General features: G+C 41.6%; 1 protein-coding gene across 11 annotated transcripts in view; it reads right to left on the bottom strand.

Annotated features, from left to right (window-relative positions):
* Positions 1-17,083, bottom strand: part of sema6e (sema domain, transmembrane domain (TM), and cytoplasmic domain, (semaphorin) 6E) — a 247,251-nt gene that overhangs the window by 70,029 nt on the left and 160,139 nt on the right. For 10 of the 11 annotated variants that reach the window (XM_060921961.1, XM_060921962.1, XM_060921963.1 and 7 more), the window contains 2 exons: positions 14,077-14,265; positions 5,810-5,924 (listed from right to left, as the gene is read on the bottom strand). In XM_060921961.1, the coding sequence (XP_060777944.1) occupies positions 5,810-5,924; positions 14,077-14,206 (245 nt within the window). In that variant the 5' untranslated portion in view covers positions 14,207-14,265. The remainder of the gene's footprint in view (positions 1-5,809; positions 5,925-14,076; positions 14,266-17,083) is intronic. The other variant, XM_060921968.1, reaches the window with a different exon arrangement.

Below are 17,083 nucleotides of genomic sequence, written 5' to 3'. Positions count from 1 at the left end.
AACAAAAGTGCTCTGAGAGCATAATATCCCCCGCTGGCAACTATACCATAACTCTGGTAAAATGGTATTATCGACATGTAACAAAGAATCCTGTCACGTTTCATGAAATTCCTCCAAAAATTATGAGAGGAGTTGATTTCAGAAGGTGAGCACCCTTCCCGGAACAGACAGAAATCGCCACGACATAATCCCCCTTCGGGCCTTTCAGCCAGCAGGGAATAACAAAACTTTTTGCCAAATGACATGAAATTCCTCCAAAAATTGTGAGGGAAGTTGATTTCAGAAAGCAAGCACACCTTAATGAAATTGCCAAAGTACAAGTTTGTTAATAATCAAGGGCGTAACTCTGGTAAAATTTGCCCAAATTAAACGAAATTTCGATATGCGTATAACTGTCATATAACAAAGCCTTTTGCCAAGTTTGGTGAAATTCCTCCACAGATTGTGAGAGGAGTTGATTTCAGAAGAACGTGCACCCTCATGAAACTGTCAAAGTACAAGTTATTCAATCAAGGGTCAAAACTCTGGTAAAATTTTCACAAACGAAATTTAAATCACAATATGCGTATTACTGTCATATAACAAGGCCTTTTGTCAAGCTTCGAGAAATTTGTCCAAAAATCGAGAGAGGAGTTGATGTCAGAAGGAAAACACACATGAAATTGTCAAATTATAAATTTTGCTAATAAAGGGCTGTAACTCTGGTAAAATGTGACCGAATTTACAGTAATAAAATTACAATCTGCGTATTATCGACATACAACAATGCCTCTTGTGAAGTTTCGTGAAATTCCTCCACAACCTGTGAGGAGTTGATTTCAGAAGGTGAGTACCCTTTCCTGGGATGGACGGACGAACATCGCCACGACATAATCCCCCTTCGGGCCTTTCTGCCAACGGGGGATTAAAATAACCACAGTGGTAAAAACAATCAGTCTGTCTAAAAACATTCCTAGCTAAGTGTGCTTTGCAGTGAATATCATGCTTTCATCAAGTTGTTGTAATATAAAACCTTGATTCCAAAAAAGTTGGGACAAAGTACAAATTGTAAATAAAAACAGAATGCAATGATGTGGAAGTTTCAGAATTCCATATTTTATTCCGAATAGAACATAGATGACATATCAAATGTTTAAACTGAGAAAATGTATCATTTAAAGAGAAAAATTAGGTGATTTTAAATTTCATGACAACAACACATCTCAAAAAAGTTGGGACAAGACCAAGTTTACCACTGTGAGACATCCCCTTTTCTCTTTACAACAGTCTGTAAACGTCTGGGGACTGAGGAGACAAGTTGCTCAAGTTTAGGGATAGGAATGTTAACCCATTCTTGTCTAATGTAGGATTCTAGTTGCTCAACTGTCTTAGGTCTTTTTTGTCGTATCTTCCGTTTTATGATGCGCCAGATGTTTCTATGGATGAAAGATCTGGACTGCAGGCTGGCCAGTTCAGTACCCGGACCCTTCTTCTACGCAGCCATGATGCTGTAATTGATGCAGTATGTGGTTTGGCATTGTCATGTTGGAAAATGCAAGGTCTTCCCTGAAAGAGACGTCGTCTGGATGGGAGCATATGTTGCTCTAGAGCCTGGATATACCTTTCAGCATTGATGGTGTCTTTCCAGATGTGTAAGCTGCCCATGCCACACGCACTAATGCAACCCCATACCATCAGAGATGCAGGCTTCTGAACTGAGCGCTGATAACTTGGGTTGTCCTTCTCCTCTTTAGTCTGAATGACACGGCGTCCCTGATTTCCATAAAGAACTTCAAATTTTGATTCGTCTGACCACAGAACAGTTTTCCACTTTGCCACAGTCCATTTTAAATGAGCCTTGGCCCAGAGAAGACGTCTGCGCTTCTGGATCATGTTTAGATACGGCTTCTTCTTTGAACTATAGAGTTTTAGCTGGCAATGGCGGATGGCACGGTGAATTGTGTTCACAGATAATGTTCTCTGGAAATATTCCTGAGCCCATTTTGTGATTTCCAATACAGAAGCATGCCTGTATGTGATGCAGTGCCGTCTAAGGGCCCGAAGATCACGGGCACCCAGTATGGTTTTCCGGCCTTGACCCTTACGCACAGAGATTCTTCCAGATTCTCTGAATCTTTTGATGATATTATGCACTGCAGATGATGATATGTTCAAACTCTTTGCAATTTTACACTGTTGAACTCCTTTCTGATATTGCTCCACTATTTGTCGGCGCAGAATTAGGGGGATTGGTGATCCTCTTCCCATCTTTACTTCTGAGAGCCACTGCCACTCCAAGATGCTCTTTTTATACCCAGTCATGTTAATGACCAATTGCCAATTGACCTAATGAGTTGCAATTTGGTCCTCCAGCTGTTCCTTTTTTGTACCTTTAACTTTTCCAGCCTCTTATTGCCCCATCCCAACTTTTTTGAGATGTGTTGCTGTCATGAAATTTCAAATGAGCCAATATTTGGCATGAAATTTCAAAATGTCTTACTTTCGACATTTGATATGTTGTCTATGTTCTATTGTGAATACAATATCAGTTTTTGAGATTTGTAAATTATTGCATTCCGTTTTTATTTACAATTTGTACTTTGACCCAACTTTTTTGAAATCAGGGTTGTAACTATAGTGAAAAAAGCCTCATCGATTCAGTTTATAATCAGATACCGGCTGTCAAAACCTCCACAGTGAGGTCTTATAGATTGAGTCTTCTGAAATTGTTATGTTTTTACATGCATTTCACCATAAAACACTGGAAGCCATGGCCTAATGATTCGAGAAGCAGCTTTGGGACCAAAAGGTCACTGGTTCGATTCCCTGGACCTGCAGGAATGGCTGAAGTGTCCTTGAGCAAGGCACCTAAACCCCAACTGTTCTCCAGGCTGCTCTGGGCATGTTGTATGCTGCTCTGGATAAAAGTGTCTGCTAAATGCTATTAATGTAATTCATGTAAAATAGAGATACTGTTTCATAATTGTGTAGAGGAGATTGTGTGGAATCTGGCAATATCAGAACCATAAAGCTGGGTTACTTGATGACTTAAAAAATGTATAATTAGTGCCTAATGGGAAATAAATGTCATTGTTTTATTCACTGTGAATTCAGAATAGATTATTGAACAACACTTTCGCTACGTTCACACTGCAAGGCTTAATGCTCAATTCCGATTTTTTTGTGAAATCCGATTTTTTTGTGAGGTCGTTCACATTAACAAATATATGCGACTTGTATGTGATCTTCAGTATGAACGAAAAGCGACCTAAAAGTGTTCCGCATGCGCATTGCAGGATACGACGACGTCACACGCAGTGAGCATGGCCAGTGTTTATGGAAGTAAAACCGCCCGGTTGTGGTATGACCCATCCAATCTAGCTTGAATAGCTGTATCCCCCCAAATGGAAATCAGCTCCCTAACCTCTGCGTCCTTCCATTGAGAAGATTCAGAACCTTCACAGCCCGAAGCGTCCCTCGCATTGATGTCATGCGCAGGGGCGCAGATACGTTTTTTGAACTGGGAGGGACAAAAAACTGGGGGGGGACAAAGCTGCCAGCAAACCAACCCCAACATGCCTGTCAAACTTGTTGTGGGTTACTATAGCAACCAAGCTCAAGCTCGCAACCTGTGCAGTCTGCGCAGCTCAACCAACCGAATATCAGTCTTTGTTTTATGTGAGTTGTTGCAACTATGTATACACTGCTGTGCACCTCAATAAACCGAATGGTAATTAGTCTTTTGATTTTTCCGTGAGGTTTGCCTTATGCAAAGAAAGACAGCATAGACGTTTTTTCCTCCCTATAAGTGGGGGGGACCGAACGAGGTGAATTTAAATCTGGGTGGGACGAGTCCCACCCTCTATCTGCGCCCGTGATTATGCGCCATGTTGTTGTAACTTTGAGAGACCCGCCGCCTACTTCAGCGCAGAATAGTGACGTTTGTGGCTTGTTGATGACGTGTAAGTCGGATGAATGCGACCTGGCGGTTCAGACTGAAGTCGCATATGAAAAGAGCGGATAGGAATCGGAATTAGGACCACATATCCAAACGGCCTGGGTCGGATTTGAAAAAATCGGATCTGTGTCGTTCATATTGTCAATAAAAGATCGGATACAGGTCACATATGGGCGAAAAGATCGGATTTGAGTCACTTCAGCCTGCAGTGTGAACGTAGCCTTTGTTGCACAGAGAAACAGCTCGTATCATTAGAAAGGATGAGGTCTGCTGTTTGTTTTGATATGTGGTACGTTGTGAAGCACAGTGTTCTCCATGGGCGCTTTTAAAGTGGTGCACCGCCACGTTATAATTCTGGCCCGCCACCCTTCCCTTGGCCTAAATAAATAAATAAAATATAACTCCATCAGTATACACCAAATAAATCATAAAGTATTTGCTTTATTATAATTTTGTAACTATTTAACACGCAGAAGACCATTAAACGAATGCATACGGGGCTACCTGAAGTGGCCACACGATTGCAATAGAAAAATATCCGGCCGGCTACATACTGTACAGATTGTGACAGAGAGCTGTGCAGATTGAGGTCCATCCCTGCATTACACTACACCGCACCACATTACACTATACTGACACATAGTAACGTTGGAAGCTACAAGCTGCAGCTAGCCAGCAGCTAAATAACTTTTTGGGTGCACACGCAGGTTGCTTGTAGCGTTATTGTGCAACGGTTACGCTTATCTATCGTCTTTTCTGACCATACACAGTTACAGTAATCATATAACAGCACACATACACTAGTTAAGTTCAGGTCTTTTATTTTTCGTATCTGTGATCGTGTAGGCGAGAGCTGCATTTTCCCGCTGCTTCACTGTTTGTTTACTGCAGGACTTTCGGGTTCCTGAGTCAAAGGACCCGAACTACAGAGGCCGGGGTGGCTTTGTAGTGCCAGTCTCGGGCACACGCACCAGCTCGTGCATGGATTGGAGTGGTTTTACCTAATTAACATTGTGTATTGTAAAAAATGGTATGCATTTATTGTAATTGGGTATTTTGTTTATGCATGGAAGTTCATTTATTTTTCACACACACAAAAAAATATAATTAATTCAGGGATGCGCAAGAGGCGCATCAGTCTCAACTGAAATGTCAAATGAGTCTCACGTTGACAATAAAGATGATATGTATAGTAAGAATGTGTTAATTGTTTGTAAAATGATTTTAACAATGATTTAGCATTTCCTATCCATTTACTGGCCAGTTTCACTGTCAAAAAAGCCCAAAGTCCGTCAGCTTCAGGGGGACTTTGTCCCCCCCCCCTTTTATTTTTGATAATTGGAGAACCCTGAAGCAATAGGAATTTCATGACTTATTCTACTGAGAATCAGCAGTGTGAAAATGGATGAAGAAATTAGTAACGATATTACTTTGCAGAAGTTTGAGCTCTTCAAACAAGAGTAAGGGATGTGAATTTGGACGCAATTTGCACCATTCAGGTTCATAAGGTTAATGGATCCATTAGTGATTATGTTATCTTTTAAATATTTTTATCTAATTGGATCTAATTGATCAGCTGATCACCCGCTGATTGTTGTATCCTATCAGTATCAAACAAAAACATATATGTTCACTACCGTTTCCAACGCAGAGCTCCCTACGGAGGAGAACTCGGACTCGTAGTGCCGAGGAAACATTTGGAATGAAATGGGCTAAGACTATCGGATCACCACATGTCTCTCAGATTAAGTACAGATGTGAGTGCCACCTTCAGGAAGATCGTGGGTTTTGAGTTAAGAAAGGTCAAACTCATTAATGGCCAAAAGATAGAAAGCAGCATGAAGTCAGTGGTATTGGTGATGACAGACTGACCTGGCAGCGATGTATAGCATGTGGTTTATGCGCAACATTCTCTGGAAGTCCAGACCAAGCCTCGCCGTGTCATTATCTGACATGTTACCCTGGAAACCAGGGTACAGGTAGGAGTCTGTAGAGCATGAGAGGTATAGAGGGAGATTTATAGAAAACGACACACACACACACACACACACAGAGAGAGAGAGAGAGAGATTAAGAAAGCAGAACTAAGAGCTCTCAGGAGTAATCAATACTTTTCTATAACAGGCATACCTGATATGTTTAGAACAAACAAGTAAAAGCTTTCATTCATATTAGCCAAAACTAATTACGCAAGATGCAAGTCTATAGTCTATTATATTAATACTCCGTCCACTCAGCAGAGCTTTATTAAAAATAATCCTCTTGAGAACACTCAGGCTCAAAGAAAAGCAATTTCTCATTCAGGATATCCTTTATTCATTATTTAACAGTGAGGTCTGAGAAAGCCTCAGGCCCTTCTGGGCAGAGTAAATTCAGTCTGTGCGTCCAATCTTTCAGCGCAAAGTGATGACTTCATTTAGCCAGCAGTGCTGGGCCGTGAAAGGTGAGTTAGGGCCTTCTCAGCATCACATTTTCACCCATGCCATTTACCATGCACGGAAGCAGAACGCTGTGTATCCTAAACAAGAACACTGTGGCATTGTGTGATCACATTGTTATACAATGCCCTACCGATTTTTCTATCAACAATACTAAGGGTTACCGTCGTGATAAAGTTTGGTTATCTATAATTTCAGCATATAAAAACTCCACAGACAGGAACACTGCAGCTACAGGCGGTGCTAGGTTCGACTCACAATGACATTGAGAAAAGACACAGCTCGGGATTTAACTGCAGCAGTTTAACTGCAAATTTCCCTCTCATGTTTGCACAGTAAACATCATCTGATCTCAGCATGCTCACCACTGATCACAGTACAGCCATTATTCTCTCTTCTGCACAAAAACATACAGCCCCCCCCCCCAAAAAAAAAAACGACCTCAAAGAAATCATTCAACCACGTCCCACTGGACGATGTGTAGTTACATGGAGACTGTGGTTATCGAGGCTCCCTGTCGTGGCAGACACTTAAATCTGTGCTTAAAAATCAGCCTTTCTATCTCATGTCTCAGAGTTAAATCAGCACGCTTTCTTTTGTTGTTTTTCAGAAGAGAGAGGTTAAATAGCATGAATTGATGTGTGTTAAAAAACTAAAGAAGTGGCTTTGCATAGTCAGCAGAGTAAAAATATTCTAAATATCAACTGGGTTCATCCTAGAAAGCCTGAAATATTCATTCAGAGTTGTTGAGTCAAATTTGGCTCCAGTGGCTATAGAATTTTTATAGATTGTGTTGCTATGGTTTACAACACGTACGCCAAGTCTATTAGATTAAAAAAAAAAAAAAAGTGTTGTGTTCACTCCTGCATTAAAGTCATAGCCACACACTTTGCCACAACACCTTTAGTTTTCTGTGAATAAATGTGTGATACAATAATGCAATCATTTCCCCAGGAAAAGCAGGGGGGAAAACATGACCACTTGTATTGTTAATGTATAGCTGTCTGGATGTGAGAGTTTTATCGGTTTTATTTTATAAAAAACACCCCCTTCAGAAACGAACAGCATTAGACAAACCTAAACTGATTTTTGAAAGGCATTCATCAATTTCTTTCATAACATATATGGATTTTTTTTTTTTAAAGATATTTTCTTGGCCTTTTTTCACCTTTATTGGATAGGACAGTGTAGAGACAGGAAGTGAGCGGGAGAGAGAGATGGGGAGGGATCGGGAAATGACCTCGGGTCGGAATCGAACCCGGGTCCCCGGATTTATGGTATGGCGCCTTAGCCAGCTGAGCTATGACACCCCACATATATGGATTTTGTTTCTTTAACAAAAGGGGTGTTCACATGGCAACTTTTACTCCGGTGTAGCACCGGGGCTGCCCCGGTAGAGCGTTCACATGGTACAAAGTTATACCGGTGTAGCCCCTGAAAGCTGCTTAAACCGGTGCAAATCTAACCCTGCTCGGGAGGTGGTTTAAGAAATTTACTCCGGAGTAAATGCTAGTTTGCGGGGCAGCACCGATATAAAATGGGACGTCTGAACGCTACAGGGGTAGACTCGCTACGCGTGAGGAGAGTTGATTACATACGGGCATTGCATAATTTGCATCCTGGTATTTTGCGCTGCCAAAATGGCGAATATCAACAACAACAGAACTACGTGTCTTCCAATGTTGCCAGATTGGGCAGTTTTAAGTGCATTTTGGCGGATTTGAACATATTTTGGGATGGAAAACATCAGCAATATCTGGCAACACTGGTGTCTTCATCCACGTTGTTTTCCCGGCGCTTGGTGATGCCATGACAACCAGGAAAAGGAAGTACATTTTCATGCATGTGCATATTTAATTTCCGCATTATTACTATCGCAAATGATAGTAATAATGATAGGAGATGATATCAAAACTTTATTACTATCAAAGGAAATGATAGTAATAAAGTTTTTGCTACTATTGCACGGTCGCAGAAACTGCCGTGTGACCGCAAGTGGGGCAGCACCGGTGCTAACACGCTTCTCTCTAGTAAGCAGGTTTGTGACGTGTGAACGCTGCGCAAAATTTACACCGGTGTAAGATATATCGCAACAAAATACATCGGTGCAGCATCGATACAAATATGTGCCGTGTGAACACCCTAAAAGTGAAAAGTACTAGATGTCATCAAATAATAAACACAATTATTGGTTACACGATATTTAAAATGTTACTGTTTAAATGTGACATGTATTTGAGGCAATACTACTGTTAATTCCTGCATGAAATAAAACTTGCAGAAGACTGGTCACAAAAGCATGTCAAAACATTTCAGAGTATGCAACTAGAAACACCTCGCTGACTGAATCAATCAGCATTCACCTGAAGGTTGGTGCTTCACAGGGTTCACAGCATCAGGCTTAGCCATAAACCCCACTTTGTGCTGCAATGCAATAAGCCCTAAGATGGTTAAGTACGCTGTCAGTTGTCTGATTGACTTGATAGTCTCACAGCCAACGTTACACCAAATCTTTCATCTAGTGCAAGTGTATCAATCACTCGCCCTGCGGGCTGAGTTCTGTTCAATAAAGCTTCTAATCTGGGCCCTCAAATGAATTTAGATTCTGTGTAAAATCATCTTTTGGAGCATACCTGAATTAAACAGTTTATTTAAAAAAAAAAAAGCTAGCCTCCGTCAATAACGGCAATAATCTCAGGACCACAAACGAAGCTACTGACAAAATACTGCATGTCCCTTTCCAAAAGACATATAAAGGGACATATAAAGGTTATGTTTAGACAAAAAACATAATAAATAAACATTTAAGAGGAGTCTTCGATGTCTTATTGGTCAACCGAAATGAATATTCTGGTCCTGTCCTGCTTGACATCGGACTTTGGCTGCATCCGAATACGCATACTTCCATGCTATCTATTAGTATGCAAAACACAGTATGCAGGTTGTCTGAATACTCAGTAGGCATTTAACAAGTAGTTGAATGGTGTGTGGATGATCTACTACATCTGTAGTATGCAAATGAACCACACTACACTACATCACGCCTTCCCATAATTCAGCTGGAGCCTCCAAATAACCAAAGAAGAAGAACTCCCCTGGGGAAAATAGAAAGATGGCTGTCTGAAGTGAAGCCATTGTTACAGCGGTATACAAACATATGAGGAACTGCCGAAACATGTTCTGCTGTTACAGAAATGTATATATTTTTTAAATTTTACGGTATGTCATCTATGACCATTCGGGTTAGAGGACAGGTAAGACAGAGTATTGGCGATACAGTATGACTGAATTGTGTCCTTACTACTCGCTTGCATATTCATAGAAAGTACTACAGTTACCGTTAGGTAATAGATACTTAACTGTGGTTAGTACATACTGAGAATTTGGATGCAGCCCAAGTGCAATGTGGCCTGTTCGTTAAAATGAGTTTGACACCCCTGATGTAGTGCTTACTAACTGTATCCCATCCTGTCAGTGATGTGGACAGTAAAGTTTATATTTCAATAGTGTATCTGTAATATTAAGAAGTCTATGACATGCATCATTTAAGGCATTTTATTCACACTGTCATGAATACTTGTATATTCTTAATTGTTCTATCCACATTCACCGGGTATGAGCAATCGCGCGCTCTGATTGGCTACTCTATTCCTAGGATATCAGCTCATATACTATGGGCAAAGAAAAACAAAATGGCAAAGTGCATCAAGTCAGATATATCAAGTATTTAAAAGAAACAGAAATAGCGAAAAGAATATAGTCCCCCCCCCCCCCCCCACAAAAAAAAAAAAAATCCTGTTCCACACTCCAGCCCAGTCAGTGGCAGTAAAGCACCTTTAACTTGGTTTGCCAATCACAAAAAAACCTAAAGAAGAAGAAAACAGCAGCACGTGTTACTGAACCAACCAAGGACGAAAACTCTACTCGAAAACAAACCCCCAAAAAATACAAAAAAAAAAGGCAACAAAATATGGAATAAAAGTATTTGATGGTGAGAACATATCTTTTTTTTATTTTCAAGAATTATTATTATAGCAGGGGCGGCACGGTGGTGTAGTGGTTAGCGCTGTCGCCTCACAGCAAGAAGGTCTGGGTTCGAGCCCCGTGGCCGGCGAGGGCCTTTCTGTGCGGAGTTTGCATGTTCTCCCCGTGTCCGCGTGGGTTTCCTCCGGGTGCTCCGGTTTCCCCCACAGTCCAAAGACATGCAGGTTAGGTTAACTGGTGACTCTAAATTGACCGTAGGTGTGAATGTGAGTGTGAATGGTTGTCTGTGTCTATGTGTCAGCCCTGTGATGACCTGGCGACTTGTCCAGGGTGTACCCCGCCTTTCACCCGTAGTCAGCTGGGATAGGCTCCAGCTTGCCTGCGACCCTGTAGAACAGGATAAAGCGGCTACAGATAATGAGATGAGATTATTATAGCATTTTTCACAAGTTGCTACGATCATTTCACTGGTTTGTTGACATTCTAAGCGGAAATGATTTTGTCGGACGTTTTGTATAAAGTTTTTATTTATTGAATTTGCAAAAAAAAAATGCTCCGTTCCTCAAAATCCAGTGAATGTGGATAGAATAAAACTCAATCTCGTTATACATGGCTTATAGACAACTCGGCATTATGCGCTTAGTCTGGTCGGCTATCAGCTCATATACGACTCGATTTCATGTAATAACTTAAATATTATTGAGTTTAGAAGATCAGTCTGTGCTTTTGTAATGGATTCCTGCTGACTTAGTTGGACTTCTATGTTCGTCACGGTGAAGCTAATACTTGTATAATGCCATGTCTATCAGTGTTTCTTTGGCTAAGATTCTACCAGGTCATCATTTATATGATGAATATGTGGTTTTACATTGAAACAACTGTACATGAAATTTATACTCTGATTTTAGACAATCATGCGTTTAAAAATTTTGTCTTCAGATCTGTACTCTTAATCAAGGTCTTAGTAACGTTCTAATCACAGTAAAGCCACTTTCATCAGGGTTAACCTGCATGTGCCTATTGAGGTTTTTCACCTGACGTCACAGGGTCACGTGACGCCCCGGTGAACGCCATTTTGAAGGTCAAGCTAGCTAATGTCAACAACATCATAGCTGGTATGTTACTGTAGCAATGTTTACGTTCAGTCATTTGGATGACTGTTAAAACCTTTCAGTCTCAAGTTTTTCCTTTACTGTATTTACTAGTTTACTGTAATTATGATCCGGCAGCTATTTACACCGGATCCAGTGTAAATAGCTGCCGGAGCGCGCTCCGGCTTGCTCCCCCTCAAATTAAGCAGCGCGCTCCGGCTTGCTCTCGGAGTGCTCCAGCTGAGGTTCCAGAGCGCGCTCCGGCTTGCTCCCCCTCAAATTAAGCAGCGCGCTCCGGCTTGCTCTCGGAGTGCTCCAGCTGAGGTTCCGGAGCGCGCTCCGGCTTGCTCCCCCTCAAATTAAGGAGCGCGCTCCGGCTTGCTCCCGGAGCGCGCTCCTTAATTTGAGGGGGAGCAAGCCGGAGCGCACTCTGGCAGCTATTTACACTGGATCTGGTGTAAATAGCTGCCAGATCATAATTACAGTAAACTAGTAAATACAGTAAAGGAAAAACTTGAGACTGAAAGGTTTTAACAGTCATCCAAATGACTGAACGTAAACATTGCTACAGTAACATACTAGCTACTATGTTGTTGACATTAGCTAGTGCTAACAGCTAGCTGCTAGTACACTGCTACAACACAGACACCGACCCTAATAATACAGTTCTTGGTCATTGCCTGGTAACAGCAAATTTATAACGGGCCATGTCTCAACAGACTAAGAAGTTATTTCAATGACATTTAATAACATTTTGTTTATCCTGAGGACCGAAAGTAAATGAAAATGTGAACAAACCTTAGCTGTAATAAGATGGCGACCACCGGCTCCAGGGACGACCCGCTGATGTAGGCATGTTACCCAGCCTGACACAAAATATTCGTAGGTATCCAAACTCTTATACGCTTTCAGATCAATACCTGTGTATGGCGATGGGTTTTTAACGACATAGGTATACAGATCATGTGGGCCGAAGTCAGGTAAAGACGAGGGCTTCGTGTACTTCCGTACTTCAGTGAACAATCCTGGTGGAAGCAGGTAAACGTCGTTCTCTAAGCCTGCTAACCTCAATTTTTGCAAATACCTCTCCCTCTGCTCGCCCTGTAAATGCCCTACGTCGCTGGATAGTGAATGTGTTTTCTACATCTCGCTCCTTTTTCTTTTATGTTTTTCGTTTGTCGCCTTCCTCGCATTCAAACTGATTCGAGCCGTGACGTCCAAAACGGCAGCCTCACATGACTTGGTCACGTGGGTGAAAAACCTCAATAGACCTGCTTTCTCATCTTGTCCCTTTTAACATGGCAGGCATATGGATGCGTAACAATAGATAGCTACAGCACCTAATGCATGGACTAGTTTTCTTACATCCATCCTCGCAAACGCCAGATTAATCAGGAGACACATCTGATATTCATGCAGTAATATTCTTCCACCAGAGAGGTCTCTAAAGCCCCAAAAGGTGTAAACTGCAGCTTTTAATTAGTGCACACATTTTAGCACGCTCCCTGTACAGGTCAGAGAATTACTATAAGTAATGGCTACCCCTGTGAGCCTGCAGCAAACACACGCACAAGGACACGCATGCGTATATGTGCACACACACTGATACAAACAGCTGATAAATGGGTCTCATTATATGTCTGGTCTGCTTAAACAGCTTTATTAACCCCAGCTATTTTTGCCAGTGTCCCAGTGCTTCTGTTTGTATTATGGCTGCATTAGTGGCAAGGCCTGTCTTCATCTCATCATGTACAGTAATCAGTCACTTCCAAAACAGAACCTCGATACACTTTCTTGCACGGTCCTCATCCCAAATATTCTGTGATTTCTAGTTTGATCTTCTGTAGCTGAATTAGAGATATTGCTCCTGACAGCTTAAAACTGTCAAATTTCATTAGCTTATAAAATCAGGTCAAGTCAATTTCATTCGTATAGCGCTTTCAACAATAGAAATTGACACAAAGCAGCTTTACAGGGAAAAAAATACTCATTTTAAACAATATGAACGTATCCTTAATGAGCAAGCCTCATGCAATGGTCACAATAGTCAATGTCAATTAAAAAAAAAAAAAAAAAAATTCACTGAACCATCTTCCTACATGTGAGTGTTCCTTTTTCATTTTAAATCACTGATAAGCTGATATGTATGCAGGGATTGGATCAGCTATAACTGGAGCGCCTGGTTATTTATATGTTTGGCGTGGGAACAATGTTCCTACCTGCCAAGTGCTGATTGTTTGGCAAGCTGATAACGTTTCCGTGTTGGAGAATGTTTCATATATTCTTGGATTTATGGAACACAGGACATGAAATTCCATTCATCTTGTTTTTGCTACTTTTGACAAGAAAACTAGTGAATAGCACAGACCTTGCAAAAAAAAAAAAAAAGATTAAAAATCTAAAAGAAAAGTAAAATGCTGACAAAGATATGTGTTTTATACAATATAATATCTAATCTCTCTAACTCCATCCAAGCAGCTTGTACCAAACTGTAGAAAAACTGCCTACAACTGAGAAACATGTAACTAAATTACTTAAAAAAAGAAAGAAAAAAAAGAAAAAAAAAGCCAGCTGTGTTTACAGTACAGAATCCTAAAAAAACTAAGAATGAGTTTTTAATACTCACACTCACTCCCGACTATGCTGATTGGCTCCAGATCCTGGGGAAAGGGCGTGGCAACATCGGACAGCATTAACAGGCCAGTGAGGCTAAGGGTCAGGGCCAGGAGGGGCCGCAACCCCAAAACCAACCGCATTTCAGCACCAACTACAGCGCTCAGACCCACAGCATGACCCTAAGTGGACTTCCTTCCACCTGAGAGGAGCAGACAGAGAACATGAGATTAAAATACTGACGAACACCATGGTAGAAAAAAGATATACAGTATGTACTGCAGGACATTGGTGTATGCCACGGATGGAAGACGTTTTGTATATTGAGTAGACAGTGGTGCAGAAAATTAGCTGAAGTCATCTATGCATCAGTGAAATAAAGTTTAATTAGATGTCTGACAGGAGAAAGTAAAAGACTGAAGGTGTGATTCTGCTTATTAAAAGCCCAGACAGAATACTCAAATACCCCCATATAATCAAACTGAAACCATCCACACAATCATCTACATTCAGTAGCATTTCAATCTAGCAGCCTACACTACACTTTTTGATTGGAAGACTTCTTTTTTTTTTACAGTAGGTTAAAAAAACAAAACAAAAAACCCAAGAGTGCTCTGAGAGCACAATATCCCCCGTTGGCAACTATGCCATAACTTTGGTAAAATGTGACTGAATTGAACGAAATTACAATATGCGTATTACCGACATATAACAAAGAATCCTGTCAAGCTTCTTGAAATTCCTCAAAAAATTGTGAGAGGAGTTGATTTCAGAAGGTGAGTACCCTTCCCGGGATGGACATCGCCATGACATAATCCCCCTTTGGCCAGCAGGGGATAAAAATGGAGTTAAACTGGTGAAAGTGTAGTGAAGAGAATCTCCCCAAGTGGGATGAGCATGGACAGTGAAAGTTTGTAATAGATTTCTTTATTTAAGGCAATTCCTAACTGCGCTGTACGTGCATTTGATTATAAAAGCAAACTGAGCTCATTTTGTCTTACTGTGTGATGTAAAACCAGAAGAAGAAAAAAAATTAATAAACTAGTATTCCCGTTGAAACAGTAGCATAAAGTGGTAAGATCTTTCTGCTTTGATGATACACCCCCTGCGTTGTTAAGCTACTACTTTGTCAGTAAAGCTTAGGACCGGCATTCTCACACAAGCCCATGTTTTTTTACTTTCTTTCTCATCTCATTATCTGTAGCCGCTTTATCCTGTTCTACAGGGTCGCAGGCAAGCTGGAGCCTATCCCAGCTGACTACGGGTGAAAGGCGGGGTACACCCTGGACAAGTCGCCAGGTCATCACAGGGCCGACACATAGACACAGACAACCATTCACACTCACATTCACACCTACGGTCTATAGAGATCTTGCAGTCACGTGACCGGAAAGTACACAGCCGCCATCTTGTCGGTAAAAAACACCGCTGAATACTGCTGCACTCGTGTACAGAATGGATCAATTTCAACCGACGGACTACACGGCTCATTTTTCTAATGAACAGATAACTAGATATATGTCTAAAATAAACGATCTACAGATTAGTGACCCTTATGGCTTACCGGACGTAGTTTTCACGACCGTGTCAGTGGATTTTGAACTGCCAGCGGAATACCCGGACGTGTATAATTACCTCATTAACTTTCCCTCGCTGTTCAGTGGTGAAGCACTGCGTGCTTATAAATCTCTGGACAGTTATCTTTACAGAAATTCAGGATGTGTCAGCCGCCCTCAGATGTGGCATCTTGTAAACAAGAAAATAACAATCCTCATTGGACGGGTAAGTCACTTAAGTATTGAGTATAGCACTGACCAGCCGATTATAGAATAGAATAAGGTAATTCCAGCTGTAATTCCAAATCGTCCGTCTTGTTTACCATGGATCTGGCATTGGAGAGGTAGAGGCTTGGCAGTGGAGATTTGAGTGGCTGTTTTCTGAGCTTAGTCAACAGGCCGGCTCTGCAGCCTCGCTTTTGCTTCCGCTCCCGACACTGCCTCCTTCGCTTTGCTTCCGATAACAATCCACGGAGACCCTGCTGGTCTCGCTATCTCGTCCGGAATGTTGTGCATGCGATGGAAATCGCTACAAACCGTCATTTTCTGCTGGAAACCAATGTCCAGTAAGTCCATACGGTTGTAGTGGATATTGAAGTCCGATACAGACAAACAACATGCAAAAATACACACAAAAAAACATAAAAAATGTGCACAGGTAGGGAGAGCTTGTAGCCGCAGCTGTTGTAGTAGAATTGTATATAGTAGGGTTTTCCAGAAGAAAAGGTAGAAGTAAAAGCAGAAGTAGAACCAGAAGGTGGAAATATGGCGTTTGACCAACAAGATGGCGTCTGTCACAATCTGGATCGGCTGTGACGTCACATGCAAGTGCTCCATTTAGAGTCACCAGTTAACCTAACCTGCATGTCTTTGGACTGTGGGGGAAACCGGAGCACCCGGAGGAAACCCACGCGGACACGGGGAGAACATGCAAACTCCACACAGAAAGGCCCTCATCGACTACTGGGCTTGAACCTGGACCTTATTGCTGTGAGGCGACAGCGCTAACCACTACACCACCCTGCCGCCCTACTTTCTTTCTTTTCTAGGAATGCTTAGTTTTTAAACTGTGTCATTTTCAGAATGTCATCCTGAGTAAAGTGATGGTTAAGGAGCCACCAGAGGCCCTCACAGGCACAAAGCAGTGCATTGAGAACTTTTATCCTGAGGCTTGGTCCCATGAGGAGTACAGCAGAGATAACAGTTATCAGCCGCAGCTTTGAGATCACTTAAGAGATAACTTGGAGAACGATAGCTCAGAGAAAAGGGGTGTGAGATTACGGACCAAAGGGACACCTGGCTCATTGACTTCAACTCTTCAGACTTTCATAGGTGACTTAACACAATTAACAACAAAGGCTTCTGGGATAGCACCTGTCTCTGCCATATCTGACACAAGGCCAGTAGGGACACATCAAAATCTCATTTTCAGAACAGATTAAAAAAAAAAAAAGGCCAGTGTGA

The sequence above is a fragment of the Neoarius graeffei genome, chromosome 5 (assembly GCF_027579695.1).
Source record: "Neoarius graeffei isolate fNeoGra1 chromosome 5, fNeoGra1.pri, whole genome shotgun sequence".
In the NCBI taxonomy this organism is placed as follows: domain Eukaryota; kingdom Metazoa; phylum Chordata; class Actinopteri; order Siluriformes; family Ariidae; genus Neoarius; species Neoarius graeffei.
The sequence above is the reverse complement of the archived record's forward strand: the minus strand, read 5'-3'. Positions and strand labels throughout refer to the sequence as shown.